The 16,690-nt window shown below is 37.1% G+C and overlaps 1 protein-coding gene across 1 annotated transcript in view; it reads left to right on the forward strand.

The window, feature by feature from the left end:
- ANO5 (anoctamin 5) overlaps nt 1-16,690 on the forward strand; it is an 84,446-nt gene that overhangs the window by 21,224 nt on the left and 46,532 nt on the right. Inside the window, 5 exon segments of the mRNA XM_047072417.1 lie at nt 2,833-2,946; nt 5,903-5,971; nt 7,264-7,548; nt 11,730-11,843; nt 14,667-14,782. Coding sequence (XP_046928373.1) covers nt 2,833-2,946; nt 5,903-5,971; nt 7,264-7,548; nt 11,730-11,843; nt 14,667-14,782 — 698 coding nt within the window.

A 16,690-nucleotide genomic window follows, 5' to 3' on the forward strand; every position in this document is an offset into this window, starting at 1 on the left:
GATTTTAGAATGGTGATTCTTAATTCTGTTTGGATCGGATTAAAGCTGTAGATGCTCTTTCTAAAAAATGTATATGTGTGTCTATATACATATAATTTATATATATTATATATATTTGCTGTGTATACATATATATTACATATATGTAATATATATATTTGATATATAATATATTTTTTATATTTGCATATAAACACACATATATATTACATACATATACATACATATACAGACAATTTACCTACAGTTTTAGAATTTATGAACTCCCAGTGGGAATCCTGGACTATGAACCTCAGAATAACTACCTCATTCAAAGAAAATCCACCCAGATGTTCACCCATTATACACTGGAATTTCTAAGAGCAAATCAAACATAAACACAGACACATACACACATGGCAAAATGTTATCTTTATGTCATGCCTTGAGCAAAACAAAAGAATGATGTTTTTTAATAGCCTTCAGTTATATGTAACAGAGTTATCAAGTTTTTCTCCCCTCATTTGCTTCAATCAGTTTTTTGTTAACAGTACTAAGACAGGTACGTCATGGTGATCTACAAGGTTACCAGTGATTTCTCCATCTGTTTTAAAATGTTTGTTTATTTTTGAGAGGGAGAGAGAGCGGGGTAGGGGCGGAGAGGGTGGGGGAAAGAATTTAGGAAGTGGGCTCTGAGCTGACAGCAGAGAGCCTAATGTGGGGCTCAAACTCATGAACCATGAGATCATGACCTGAGCTGAAGTTGGATACTTAACTGACTGAGCCACCCAGGGAAGCCAATTTCTCCATATTTTTAAGCAATTTACTCTTTATATTAGGACACAGCATAATGAGAGAAGTTTGGGTTTTCCTAGGTAGCATCTGGCTTTCAGAAGTATATATACCCATTTTGACTGAACACTGAGAAAACTAATTGTTTTGGGGGTTACTTTGTTTACTCTCTAAGAGTCAAATACTCTGCATGTGATTTTTTGTTGACTTCAATGTGCATGACTTCTGTCATCAGAACTTCTCTTTGTGGACTTAGATTTAGTTTGCCCAAACAATAAGAACACTTGTAAATGTATATTGTTTTAAAAATAATCTCTCCCAGGGGCACCTGGATGCCACAGTGGATGGAACATGCAACCCTTGATCTCTGGGCTGTGAGCCTACTTAAAAAACCATGCAAATTTTGGCTGTCACAGATTTTGCTTTGAGAGCAAAGGGATTATTAGGATTTTTACCTCTAATTTTTTGCTTTGATTATATTTAGTCTAATTAGTCTTTTATTTCCTGCCCCAAGTCCATGAGTTTTGGTGAATTTCATAAACTATGTTAATATTATGATGATTTACAAGAGCTCAAATGACTTTTTTTAATTTTGTTTCCTTTTTCTTTTTGTAGTGAGTTGTAAATCAAGGGGTAACAGGAAAATAGTTTGAGTTTTCTCAGGTTCTTTTACTTTGTTTTAGGCAAAAGGAGATGATTATGCATATTTTGGTTAGATGCAGAGAACTCAGACATAGTATTTGAATTGCTATTTTCTATATTTACTGTCTAGACTCCCTGGATGTGTTTTGTTTTTTTGCTCATTTTCCCACTCGTTTCTTTCTGTGCATTAGGAGCTACTTCTTCCTGAAACATACCAGCTATGCCTTCACATAGATAAAATACAGTTCTATTTTTCATAGAACACACTTCAAACATGAGATTTTTGTCTTATTATACATGACTGTTGTATATATCATATCAACAGAAGATTAATTCTTTTTTAGGGGAAGTCTCCCTGGCTTGAGTTGGGTGAAAAACAGCATAGAATACCATAACAGAAACTCATAAACTAACACAAATAGCAGTTACAAAAACAAAACATCCCGTTCTCCATTCACAGGTTAGCGGAAGCAATTGGAAAGTTGCCAGTGTTAAGTTATAACTGCGTCACAGGGTTAGAGAGATCACTAACATCCACTACATTATCTGTTTGCGTCAGTCTAAGTATTAGATATATCTGGGCTATTTGAAATATTACGTATTACACATTACATATAAACTCTGAGGAAGGCCACATCAGTCAAACGTGAAATCTCTTCTTCTAAAGCTCTCTAGTGTTTTTGTAGTTCTGAAAGGAAAGGAATTAATGAAATATACAACATGTGAATGCTGAATTTGTCAGTTTGACTATTCCACTGAGAGAATTGATAACATCCGATTTTACCCAAAGATGGTCTCGGGCTCACGTAGGGATCAGAATTGAAAGGAGATCTGCATGAGCATTTACGTGCAGTAAACCCAGCTGGCAAGCTATCTGCTTTCTGATTTTTAACTGCACTTTGATTTTACTTTAACCCTTCAGAAGTTGAATTAGAAAGTGGCAATTTTATGAAAACAGAGAAGCATTAGTCATAAGTTAATTTTCTTAGAATGAGATTCATTAATTGGTCGGTAATTAATTCCACCCCAAAGCAGTTGTGTGAACATGAATTGTTTGTCCGACTCATTGGCATGTTATTTAATGAAGCTAACAAGTCTGTTTCCGAATATGCATTTTGGGATCCATGTATCCATGTGTTCATTTTATATATTGGTATAATTGCACCATTTTTGTTGTGTGTGCATGTAGTTAAATGCTTACCTTCATCTTGAGCCTTCCTGGTGTATGTATATATCTTCCCTATGGAAGTTCACTTTCCAAAATGAGCATAATCTTCTGTTGGTGAAAACTCTGGCTATTTGTCTTTTACCCATCAATTCAGGATTGAAACAAATTAGACCAAATGTCAGCTAATTTGTTTCATGTTTTTGCCATTTGAAAATAAAACTGGAAAGTTGTGTCATTTCTGTCTCCTACAGTTTAAAAAAGATGAACAAAGCAAAGATTCTATCTTCTTCCGAGATGGGATTAGGCAAATTGATTTTGTGCTCTCCTATGTTGATGATTTAAAGAAAGAAGCAGACCCCAAGGCGGTAAGTACTTAAGGGAAGAGAAACTGGGAATCCTTAAAAGAAACACTTCCTGTAGTTCATCAGGGTTGTTCCCATTGAATTAAGCTGTAGAGGTCAGAGGCCTCTGAAGTGTTATTGAAAGCTAAGACTGAGGGAGAAGATTAGAAAACAGGCCTAATAATGGATTGGATTGGATGTGTAAAGTCAATTTGTTTTTTGGGGGTTTTTTTTTGGACATCTTGAACACTACCTTCTTTTTCTTCTCCCAAGTGACTGGGAGTATGTATATTGTTTACATAGCTCCACAATATTAAACGTGACCTCCAAAATTTGAGGTGTGTGTCTGAATATAATATTTATTTTCACTTTGAAAATGTATGGCTAATCCAGGCCATCTGAAATGTCCTCCGCATTGTGCTCTATTCCTTATCCTGTTTTCTTTTCATTATAACCCATCACTTTCTGAACTTGTGTATATGTTGTTTAACTTGTTTGCTGTGTGTCCAACACCCTAAATTAAGTTCATGAGACCAAGGACTTTGTCCTGTTCACTGCTGTGTACCCAAATGCCTAAAAACAGTGTGGTTTCAGCATAGTGGATGCTCAAGAAATAATTATATTTGAAATAATGAATTAATACATTAATCCATATGTGTAAGTGTGTACACACACATTTACTAACATACTTACCTAGGAAATAAATGTCATATAAAATAAAAATAAAAGAACAACAGATATTATCCCCATAAAACCCTGTCCCTCTCTTCCACACTTTCCCTGGAAACCCTTCCATCAAGCCCCTGAAATTCACTCAGTTGTCATCATTTTCTTTTTCTCTGAATGTCCGCCTGTAACTGGGCTCTTCATTGAGTTCCCTGCATTCTCCAAGTGTCCTCTCAGGTGATGGTTGCCTTTTTCTGGAGATGGGCAAATGCCTGCTCCGCCCTTCTTATATCTCATTGTTGATTACAGGCAGCTCTCCCTACCTCATCCCTAAAATTCCTGAGCTTTTATTCTTCTCACATTAATTATTGCCCTGCTTTACTGCTGTCATTAATGTGTCCCTGGGTCTTCCTTTCATTTCTCAACAGTTTGAGCCCTTGGTTCATTATCATTCTCTTCACCAATACTCCTTAAATTATTGATTATTGCAATTCATACATCAATGACTATTTTATTTACAAAAATTTTTTTAAAATCTGTGTTTATTTTTGAGAGAGAGAGAGAGAGAGAGAGCACGAGAAGGGGAGGAGCAGAGAGGGAGATGCAGATTCTGAAGCAGTTTCCAGGTTCTGAGCTGTCAGCACAGAGCCGATGTGGGGCTTGAACTCACAAAAGCAAGTTCATGACCTGAGCCGAAGTCAGACGCTTAGCTGACTGAGCCACCCAGGCGCCCCAGTGACTATTCTAGCATCCTGGCTCTCTTCCTTGAACTCCCCTTTCCATTTATCTTAGTTTCTTGCTCAGCCATTCACTTCCCTAGAACTTGTCATTATTGATAACTGCAAAAATATTTTTGAATGAATTAGAGTTTTTCATAGAATGATGTGGTTCAGGTTCAACTATACCCCTCTCTTGTTTTTTTATGGCTGTGTCAATTAAGCTTGTTCAGATAAATGAGTAGATTGGAATAGAAAGAACTGCATATCGTTTATGCAGTTTTAATCTTTTTTAGACACCTGAGTTATATCCCCAAATTACAGTGATGTATCATAAAAGTAGTGTTTAATGACCCATCACCTAGTAATCCTATTAGCTCTTCAGTTTTGGCAGTCATGTTACTTGCAAAAGCATTTGTTACTATAATGAAAAGAGTGGTTCACTTTCTCAGTTCTGATAAGAGATAACAGTAATTTGAATGCCTAAGTCCTTTTTTTTTTTTTTTTTGGTTTTCTGGAAGTTTGCAGTCTGCCTCCCTCTGGTAATGTGAAAGAAGGGCAATTATGAAAGGAATATCTGTACCACTGTCATAGGCCTGTGCTCATATGTGGCAAACTTTGGAAGTAGGGGAAAAACACCTTAAATTATCTTTTACTCTTTCTTGTAAACTTTAAGATATATCAAGGTAGACCTATCCATTTGAAGATAGGCATTCTATAATACCATAATAAAGTCTTTTAAAATTTCATTTACTATAAAATTCTTCAGACTTAGGTAATAATGAAAGCCAAAAAAAAAATTTCAACAATCAATGCATTCTTTTAAAGCCCACAAGTAATGATTGTTTTAACTTAATCTAATTTAATTAAATTAATTAATTTATTTTTTTTTCTAAGTGAAGCTATTCTTTTCTTCAGCATTAGAAAGTTATAATGAGGGGCATGTGGGTGGCTTAGACGGTTGAGCGGCCTACTCTTGATTTCGGCTCAGGTCATGATCTCAATAGTTGTGAGATCAAGCCCTGTGTCGGACTCCACGCTGAGCATGGGGTCTGCTTGGGATTCTCTCTCTCTCTCTCTCTCTCTCTCTCTCTCTCTCTCTCTCTCTTCTTCCTCTGCCCCTTTCCCCTGCTCACACACTCACTCTCTCTCTCTCCTCTCTCTCTCTCAAAAGATAAAATCAAAATAAAAACTCACAATGATACTTTGGCTTAAATTTGAATTAAATATATCCTTTCTTTTTAAGAGTGTTGATGTGTTTCTAATACCGAGTCTTTCCGACCAAGGGCATGACAGGTCTCTCTATTTATCTAGTTTTTTAAACTGTTATTTAGTAAAGTTCTATACATACTTTCAGATAGCAGTCCTGCACATTTCCTGGAAATTATTCCTAAATATTTTGGATTTTTATAGTTATATTGTGAATTTTAGTACAGACGAAAAGCAGGACATGGTGCTGAGATGGGGGTAATGTATAAAGGACTTTTATATACAAGCATGGGAGGGGCAGAGCACCATCTGGAATAACGAGTCTGTTTATCACGGGGCAAATAAAAGTGTTCTGCATAATTCTACCAGTTTTTTTTTTTTTCCCATAGGAAAGGAGAAAAGAATTTGAACAAAATCTCAGAAAAACAGGTCTTGAGTTGGAAATTGAAGACAAAAGGGTAAGTGTAGCTGTTAATTTGTACCAGAGTCTTGGTGTTTTAAGCAATTGTTTTCTTCTGTTACGGCCTTTGACCAAATAGACTTTGTGTTTGAGAGCAATACAATAGTTTTTTTGGCTACTGTTATCTGGATGGTAGGGCATATGGTCTTCCTGGTAAAGAAGTAGGTCAAGGATATGAATATAAGACAATGAGCAGACACTGAAAAAAATAGACATAATTCCATTCAGGATACAAAGAAAGTGAAGATACGGTTCTTGTTTCATATCTCTCATTTTTTTTAATATGAAATTTATTGTCAAATTGGTTTCCATACAACACCCAGTGCTCATCCCAACAGGTGCCCTCCTCAATGCCCATCACCCACCCTCCCCTCCCTCCCACCCCCTCATCAACCCTCAGTTTATTCTCATTTTTTAAGAGTCTCTTATAGTTTGGCTCCCTCCCTCTCTAACTTTTTTTTTTCCTTCCCCTCTCCCATGGTCTGGAGAGTGTTATGCTAAGTGAAATAAGTCATGCAGAGAAAGACAGATACCATATGTTTTCACTCTTATGTGGATCCTGAGAATCATATCTCTCATTTTGAAGGCTGTCTGTAATCTGGCACTCTAACTAGTTAACCTGGCCATCATCTGCATACCCACTACTTAAGCCAAGACAACTTTCTTTGCTCATGAATATGGCAAATTCTTTTACTTATTTATTTTTAATGTCTTGCCATCTATTGGTTTTCTAGAATTTCCTTCAAAATGTTTTTTTAATTTTTTTAAGCTTATTATTATTATTATTATTATTTTGAGAAAGAGCAGGAGGGAGAACAAGAGAGTGTGCACAAGCAGGGGAAGGGCAGAGAGAGAGGGAGAGAGAGAATCCAAAACAGGCTCCACACTGTCAGCACAGAGCCCAATGTGGGGCCTGAACTCACGAACTGTGAGATCATGACTGGAGCTAAAGTTGGACGCTTAACCAACTGAGCCATCCAGGCACCCCCTGAATTTTATTGTTAAAAATATTCTTTGTTTGTCTCTATCACCCACATGCGCACACACACACTCACACACACACACACCCCATGTATACATATACATACATACACATATGTAAGTGTAATAATACAGATACACGTTTTGAGCATTTGTTCCTCTGAAAATTTTGCTGAAAAGTTTCAATAAATTGAAAGTGCTGTGACATCTGTGATTTTTTCGAGTTGTCATAAAACTTTGTGTCTGTACTCAGTTCGGTAACAAGTAAATCGATATGCTTCCTGTTATCTTTGCCTTCTTTTTCTACAGAACTCTGAAGATGGAAAGACGTATTTTGTCAAGATCCATGCCCCTTGGGAGGTCCTAGTTACTTATGCTGAAGTGTTGGGAATCAAGATGCCTATTAAGGAGAGCGATATTCCTCTGCCTGAGAATATCCCATTCAGCTGTATGCTTGAGCCTCTGAAGCTCCCAAAGAATGTGAAGCACCCTCATCCTGAATATTTCACTGCCCAATTCACCAGACATCGGCAGGAACTCTTCCTCATTGAAGACAAATCAAGCTTCTTTCCGTCCTCATCAAGAAACAGAATTGTAGGTAGAGAAGACCTTTGAGCACATCCCTTCAAGTGAGACTTGTGTATCTGCACGTGCTAGTATACATCAATGCTATGTCTGCACTGGGTTTGTGCATACATTTTGATAAGTACTGGGTGCTATTGAGCAGGTTTGAAGGTCCACCTGGACTGCTTAAACCTGTTCACCTACCGACTTCTCAAACTGTTGTTTACACGTGAAAGGGTGACAGTGTGGGCACAGTCAAGACGGATGCTTTGTGCAATATCGGGAAAAGTTCTTAACGAAGAGCCAGGGCTTCGGTTTTATTGGTTCTTTGCAAAATGGTTTTATAATCTTAGAGTGGTTTTATAAATTCAGTGCATAGCAGGAGGAATATTGGTCATTCCAAATGGAAATGGAATTTTAAAATTTCTTTGTATATCGATAGCATTTGAGAAACCTCAAAACTTTTTCCTTTCATTTAAAACCATTTTCAATCATGGATAATATTTCCTCCCCATTTGTAGTCAATAAGACCTTTAAGTTTCCTATGAAGAGCCTCTCTGTAAAGAATCATGCTTTCTGAGTCACTGCTTCTTCATGTTAAGATAGGAATAAAGTCTAGGTTTGCCTAGAAAATTAAATGAGTTAAGGTATGAAAGGCTTCGATACCTGGAATATACTAGGTGCTCAGTAAGTGTTAGGTGTTATTATTATTATTGACCTGACTTGAGCGGGGGAAAAAAGTAATGTTCCTTTTTGCTCTGACCCTCCTCCCTGTTGCCTACTAATGTGATCACAGGGTCTTAATGATCACTTACTGCCTTTCCCAACTTGAGACTTATTTCTTTTAGGTTCAGCACTCTTCAGTGACTAAGGATTTTGAAATCATCATTTTTTCTAGTTTCTCTTTTTTTTTTTTTAAATTCACAGACAGGAATATTACATACAATACAATGCCTAGAATTTGCATATAAAAATATGAACCTACAAACTAAAAATGTTCTCCCTTTTCTTCCCAGCAATAAAAACCCACCACCACCACCACAACTACAACCTAAGGGGCAATCTCTAAAAAGGGAGTAAAGAGCCTATGACATGGAATCAGAAGACCTGGTTTCAAGTCATAACTCTGCTGCTCTCTAAATAAAACAACCTCTCTTAAAACAGAGATAATGATGGTCAACACTGGCATTTCTGTCAAAACCAAATGAAAGAATGTGTGTGAAGCACTCTGCAAATTGTAAAGTACTTTAGATAGACTTACTACGTTAAAAAGTAGCTACCAAAAGGCCGGCGAACCAGACCAAATTAGGAACTAGATTAAGTATAGAAATACTAGTATCCATTTATTTTTACTGCTTCTGTGTAAAGAGTGCCAATACCTTAGATTAATTCAACATTAAAACACAACAATTTTAATAATTTAATAATTTAAAATTTTATATTACATGGGGCGCCTGGGTGGCTCAGTCAGTTAAGCATATGACTCTTGATTTCAGCTCAAGTCACAATCTCATGGTTTATGGGATCAAAGCCCTGCATTAGGCTCTGTGTTGACAGCAAGGAGCCTACTTGGGATTCTCTCCCTTCCTCTCTCTGCCCTTCCCCTGCTCGCTCACTCTCTCTCTCTCTCTCTCTCTCAAAATAAAAAAGATAAACATTAAAAAATATTTATGTTACACTATCACTCTTGGCAGAAAGATGTACTAATTTAGGGTCCTAGTAACAACAGATGGAGTGCTCAGTGCTCCATAGCATTCTTGACACTAGTATTTACAAAGCTTTCTTTTTCTTTCTTTTGTAATTGTAGCATAACATGAATAGAGATAGGCCCACAAGTCATAAATATACAGCACACTGAAACAACACAAAACAAACACGGCCATGTAACCACCAACCATATCAAGGAGAAGACTTTGCTAGCCTCCCAGAGACCCTGCTGCCTCCTTCCAATCACTATTCCATCATCCTCAGTAGAGGTGGGCTTTAACTTCCAACAGCAAAGATTACACTGTTTTTACACTTCACAAAAACGGAATCATGCCGTATATATTCTTTTTTGAGTATGGCTTCTTTGGCTTAACATTTATTTGTGTGATTAATTTAGCTCTTATATGAGTTATTGTGCATTCGTTTTCATTACTTGGTTTTGAAATTTATTTGTGTATGTGTCATGATGGTTGTTTTGTTTTGTTTTGTTGAGAGAGAGCGAGCGAGCATGTGAGTGGGGGAGAGGAACAGAGGGAGAGAGAATCTTAAGCAGGCTCCATCCACACTCAGTGCAGAACCCAATGCTGTGCTCAATCTCATGTCCCTGAGATCATTACCTGAGCTGACATCAAAAGTCGACGCTCAACCGAGCTACCCAGGCACCTCCGTCATTATGGTTTTAATTTGCCTTTCACTGATATAAATGGGATTGATTGATTCTCTTTGTATATGTTTATTGCTTATTTAGATATGCGCTTTTATGAAGTCCCTGCTAAAGTCTTTTGTCTGTTTTTCAATTAGGTCTTTTCTTTACTTGTTGATTGGTAGGAATTGTTTATATATTCCTTTTATGAGCCCTTTGTTCATTATATATGTTTACTGATCTTTTCCTACTTCTTGCTTCCTTTTTCTAATGGTTTCTTTTGCTCAACAGATGTTTTTAATTTTAATGTAGTCCAATTTCTCAAACCTTTACTTTATGAATCATGCTCTTAATCTTTAACTACCACCAAGACCATGAAGTTAATTTCCTATATTATTTTTTTGAAGTTGTATTACTTTACTTTCCCCATTGAGGACTACTGTCCACCTGGAATTAATTTTTGTGCATGGTGCAGTTTTCCCACCATATGTGGTCATCGGTTTGCAACAATTATTGAAAACATTCAACTTTTCACCATTTTTCAGTTTTACCTTTGTCATAACTCATGTATCTATACATTCATAGGCCTACTTCTGGGCCGTGCTCTGCAGCTTTGATCTTTTTTGTCCATTCTTGCATCGATACTGGCAATGTTGAACTTTACTTGAGTTCTGTAGTCGTGGAAAACAGGGACAGTTACAGAAATCGCCCACTCTTCTCATTCTGGGCAACTGTAAAGGATCGCCCTTCACCACATGACTTAAAGAATATTCATAGATAACCACCACCCCCATCTCCCAATTTGACTTGAGAGCACCATTTGCCACATAGTTCATCCTAAATTCTCCTGGTCATTGGCATGTCCATTTGTGTTAGTTGTCTTTATACCAAGAAAAAAAATTAAGCTTCTCATGTCTCTATGGCAAGCGAGTAGTTACAAGTTGGAGCCAGTTGCCCGGGCTACACTGCCATAGAGACAGGGAGGTAGTGATGCTGTCTTTCTTGATGTTTACATTTAGAAGAGATGGGTCCTAGAAAACTTAAGAAACACCTTCCTGCATTGTAAAACTGTCAAGAGGCTTATCTAGTAGATTTTTACAGATTTATATAAATCTCAAAGGGATGGAGAAAAAATTTATAAGTTCTCTAAAGAAATGCTCTAAGAAGAGAGAGATGGAGGAAATCCCTTTCCCTTGTGGCTCCAGGGAAATTTAGATTCACACCTAGCCTTATAATTTCTCCCTTTTGTTATTAGTTTGTGGTAATAAGAGTCAGACACAGGCCTTCCACATGCCCGCTCTTTGTTGGATAAATGGCTAGCTGAACTATTTATCTGCACTGACCCATCAAAGTATTTGTTAGCTAAACTGACCAAATTTTGATTAAACTTGGCTCCCACAGGACCTTAACCTTTGATGTACCTTTAACCCAAGCCGACACTGGCAGGTGTAACAGTCCTGCCTTAACACAAAGAAAGATGCTCTCTGAAACTGCCTTGCCTCTCCCGAATGAATGAATGAATGAATGAAAAGACCCTTTCTGCCTGACTTTTCAGATGTCTGCAGATATCGCTCTTGCAATAGTTTTCCTCCCCCTCTTGCTTTTTGTTTTTAATGTTTATTTATTTATTTTGAGACAGAGCGCACACATGCGTGGTGGGGAAGGGGAGGGGCAGAGTTTGTGTGTGCAAACTACACCACCCCACCTTCTACATCTTCCTTCAGACAACAAAGGGAAGGTTTAGAGCCTGTGTCTACATTCAGACAAAGTTGGACATTGTTAAATTGTGATGGAAACAAAATGTGGAAAGCATAAAGTTCAGAAATGTGTTGTCTAATGCTTACTTCAAATTACGTCATAGGTTTATTATATTCTCTCACGGTGTCCTTTTGGAGTAGAAGATGGGAAGAAAAAGTTTGGGATTGAAAGACTGCTAACTTCTAATACCTATTCATCTGCCTATCCACTCCATGATGTAAGTATAAGCTTGGTTTTGAAATCCTGAATCCATTTTTCCTCTCCCACATTCAGAGGTTGCCTTGTTGCGAGAGAGAATCTTCCCTTTGCTTCCTCTTTAAGACAGGTTGCTTAATTCTTTCTCATGTTGGGAAAATCCCTCAAACTCCCTAGTTCCAAGCTGAGAACTTTAACAGCTATGCTGAAGCACATAGTTTATACATCTTTACATTGAGGTTTTAATGGAAATTTATTTTAAAAAAATATTACATTTGTGTGTGAATTTTCTTTAGAACTCATATTGAAAATAGTGGTTTTATTAAAAGAACATTACAGAATATGTGGAAATTTCTATCTCCATCAGATCTTTTCTAATTTATAAAGTTTTGAATCCATAAAGGACTTGAATTATGTGCATTAATGTGTTCATTTATTAGATACATAATTGATTTTAATGACAGGCATTTTCTTGTGTGTGTGTGTGTGTGTGTGTGTGTTTACAAATTGAAGGTTTGTGGCAACCTTGTGTTGAAGAAGTCCATTGGTACCATTTTTCCAACAACATTTGTGTATTTCATGTTTCTTATTTATTTAAAAAAATTTTTTTAATGATTATTTATTTTTGAGAGAGTGAGAGAGAGACTGAGTGCGAGTGAGGGAGGGGCAGAGAGAGAGGGAGACACAGAATCCAAAGCAGGCTCCAGGCTCTGAGCTGTCCGCACAGAGCTTGATGCAGGGCTTAAACCCACAGACCACGAGATCATGACCTGAGCCGAAGTCGGATGCTTAACCAACTGAGCCACCTAGGTGCCCCTCATGTCTTGTTTTTTTGAGACATGAGTTTTTTGGTTTCCCACTGCATATATAAAATTGTTTACACAATACTGTAGTCTGTTAAGTGTGCAATAGCATTATGTCTAAAAAAGAACAATGTATACCTGAATTAAAAAAATAATTTATTGCTAAAAATGCTAACCATCATCTGAGCCTTCAGCGAATTGTAATCTTGCTGGTGGAGGGTCTTGCTTCTGGACAGCTGGAAACTGATTGCTGAAGATTGGGGTGGCTGTGGCAATTTGTTAAAATAAGACAGTGAAGTTTGCTACATCAATTTGATTCTTCCTTTCACAAATGATTTCTCTGTAAGGTGAGATGCCTTTTAATGAACTGGGTCTCTTCAACAACTGTCAAGCTGATTAAGCAGAATTTTCCTAAATGGGTGACAGGTTTTTATTATTATTATTATTATTATTATTATTTTAATGTTTATTTTTAAGAGAGACAAAGTGCAAGTGGGGGAGGGGCAGAGAGAGAGGGAGACAGAATCCAAAGCAGGCTCCAGGTTCCAAGCTGTCAGCACAGAGCCTGACATGGGGCCCAAGCCCACAAACCATGAGATCATGACCTGAGCCGAAGTCAGCTGCTTCTCTGACTAAGCCATCCAGGTGCCCTAAATGGGTGGCAGTGTTTAACAGGAGTATCAATTCAGGTGAATTTAATTTAAGTGTTAGAGAAATCATCCTCCTTCCCCAACTCTCCCTCTCCCTGTACACACATTTTTTTCCCCTTGGGCAAAAGAATTTCTAGGTGATTATAGATTCAAAATAATGCCATGGCCATTTAGTAGAGAGAGAGATATATAGTCGGTTAATAAAACATTTCACAATGCATTCTCTGTCAGTTTTCACAGAAAAAAAGTCCTTTTGAAGATTTTGAGAATTATTTCTTTTTAGGGCATTCATTCTCTTTTTACTATTACCAGGTCATTAAACCAAACTAATATCCTCAGTCAGCAGCAACTTTAATCCATAAATCAAACCTTCCAGCAAGCAGGGTGCTTTATGATTACTAGAAACCTTAGCTGTTAGAGATAGATGTAACTTACCATTAATTCTACTTTTTTTTCTTTGTTTTCTATCCTGAATGTAAGTTTAGTGCTAGATTTCCCCTTATGTGCTTTAAAGAATGGTTTTTCAAGATACCCAAATAGGCTGCCTTTTTTATTATTTTGTTTCTCAAGATTCAGTAGGATTAGTGACAGAAGAAGAAAACAAGACGGAATCTACGTGATAGAAAATCTTCTATCTTATCACATAGAGATTTTCACATGTGCTTAATTTAGATTGGATATTCATTCACGCTGTCTCTAGCAGTTCATTTGTCTGGACCAGCAGTTGAAAGAAGGTGTTGAACTGCCATGTGTAGACAGCACTAGTATTCTGCTCTGTTGTGAAGGGGTATTAATAAAGCTATTCAGTAGGTAACAATGGGGAAAATCTTAGGCATGAAACAATACTGAGGTTCTTTGGTGTAAAGTTTATGATACATATTTCAAGTTTTCTGGGAAATGATGGCAGTGATTGCCAGTGAGGACCAGATGAGTTTTCTGGAGGAGATTCCTGTCATAGCAGGATGACTTTGGATCATTCACTGGACGTTGCTTGGGTCTAATTTTTCTATATGTGAAGTAAAAGTGTTAGCCTATTTCTAATGTCCCAGCCAGTTACGTAGTTATATTAATCCCTGAGCTGTGACCATTCTAGTATAATTTGAGTAAAGAAAGGGCTTTCGACGTGAAAGAGCAGCTTGAGGAAAGCCAAAGGTTCAGACTTTAACTTGTATTTCTAAATAACTGGGTGTGAGAATTTAATGAATCCCTTGTGTCATCGTTTATTGTAGTTTTGGGGAGATAATTGCACATCAATGGGATATGAAAATCCAAATCTAAAAGTTAAAGAGAACATTTGCTTCATTCACTAAACTTCCTATAAAACAGTGTTTATTTGCTTCACCCTCATCTTTTGCTTTGTCATTCAAGTACTTTCATTTTGACTATCTGTAGGGTCAATATTGGAAGCCATCAGAACCTCCTAACCCTGTCAACGGGAGGTACACACTTTGCCAGAATTGGGCTCGGTTTTCCTATTTTTACAAGGAGCAGCCTTTAGATTTGATTAGGTAAGTTCCTTATTAAACACTGTCAAACGGATTAAAACTTCATGATGTGATTTTTATTCACAGTGGTATCATATTCCATTCTTTTCACCACTGTTTTCACCCACCACATGTCACATGTCCCCAGTTTTGTACCCACACTATCACTTAGTCATTCATTTGTGAGCAGAATGCTGTCGGTGGAATGCGCTTCATCACCATACAGAAGTAGCTCAGTAGTTCAGAGGTTGGGCCTTGGTGTGTAGGGTGGGCTGGGTTCAGATCCAAGTTGGTCAAATTATTTAACTTCTGTGAGGCTCATCAGTAAAATGGGAATAACAGTGGTGCTTTCCTTATGGGGCTATTTAATAATAAAATGAGATAATGTATATTTTTTAGCACAGGGGTAGCACTTAGTGCTTAATACGTATTAGCTTTGTTTTGTTTTGTTCTGTTTTTCTCTGAGTTCAGGAATTTAGAAGATAGCAGAAAGGTTGTGTATGGACGTCTGTGTGTGTGTGCATGTGTAGATCTCAGAGATCTGGGAAGGCGTTTGTCCTGTGACCTCAATTCTTTAGACAGTTTCATTGGCTAAGCACGAAGACTGCAGTAGCAAGTTCCTGCTTTGCACCATAACAATACTACATACATACAGGATGTTAGGAGACTCCTGCTATGATTTCAGTAAAGGAACGATCAGATTAGACCCCTGTTGTTACAGACCCTGTTTTTTACTCCGTGATTTATATTTGTAGTACTGTGTTTGCACAACATCACAGTATCCTTTTTATGAGACTGATTTGGATGCATACATCCAAACAGGTGAACGATTATCTCAACAGGTTTGTTTAAGGCAAATAAGAAGGGAAATTTTTAAGAATAAATGAAAGGCAGATAGCATATATAAGCTGGTACTTTTGGTAAATCATTGTCTGAACTCTTTATTTAATGGATGTTTTAATTGTTTTGAATAATGGTCATTTCACTTTTTAAATGATGAAAGTAGCACACGTTTATCAAAAATTCAAATAATAAACAGATGTGCAAAGCTTTTTTTTTTTTAAAGTTTAATTTTGAGAGACCGTGCATGCAGATGTGTGCAAGCATAAGCAGGGTAGTTTCAGAGAGAGAGGCAGAGAGAAAATCCCAAGCAGGCTCTGCACTGCCAGCACAGAGCTCCATGCAGGGCTCAAGCCCACGAACTGCGAGATCATGACCTGAACCAAAACCAAGAGTCGGATACTCAATTGACTGAGCCACCCAGGCACCCCAAGATGTGCAGAGTTTTAAGTGAAATTCTACCTCTATTGAACTTTGCAGAAGTGACTGCTGTTGATTTGGTATATCCATTCAGTTCTATTTTTATGTGCATAATAAAATGCATACACAATCATATTTTTTCCTTAGAAAAAACAATGACATCTTTATTTACCTTTCAGCTGCAATTTTGTGTTTGCACTAAATAATATATTATTGGTACTCCTCCTGTGAATACATACAGTTCTATCTCATGCTTTTTAAGAGAACACAGAGTGCCATATTGTAAATTTTGCATAATTCATTTATCTGGTTTTTAATTGAAAAACAGGTTGTCCCAGATTTTTCACTGTTACAAACGTGTTGCTAAGAACAGTTTTCAGACATTATGCCCTTGGAGGATGTTTTCATAGCATATTTTCAAAGAAGCAAAGTCATCAGAATGAAGGTTTACATAGTTTTACAGTGTTCAAAATATATTTAAAATACGTATTCATTTGACATTTTAAAACTATCAACAGGTGTTTCTGCTATGAGTATTCCCCAAAGGTTTGTATTTATAACCCTAGATACACACAAACACATTACATCTTGGGTCAGTGCCAATGTAGCTGTAATACTTCGTTAGCCCTTGCTAATTTCCTTTTACAACAAAGTGGAAGCTCAAGTATTTAA

This window comes from Lynx rufus, unplaced genomic scaffold, assembly GCF_022079265.1.
Source record: "Lynx rufus isolate CCGP_SWC_20201006 ecotype Redwood Valley unplaced genomic scaffold, mLynRuf1.p SCAF_9, whole genome shotgun sequence".
In the NCBI taxonomy this organism is placed as follows: Eukaryota; Metazoa; Chordata; class Mammalia; order Carnivora; family Felidae; genus Lynx; species Lynx rufus.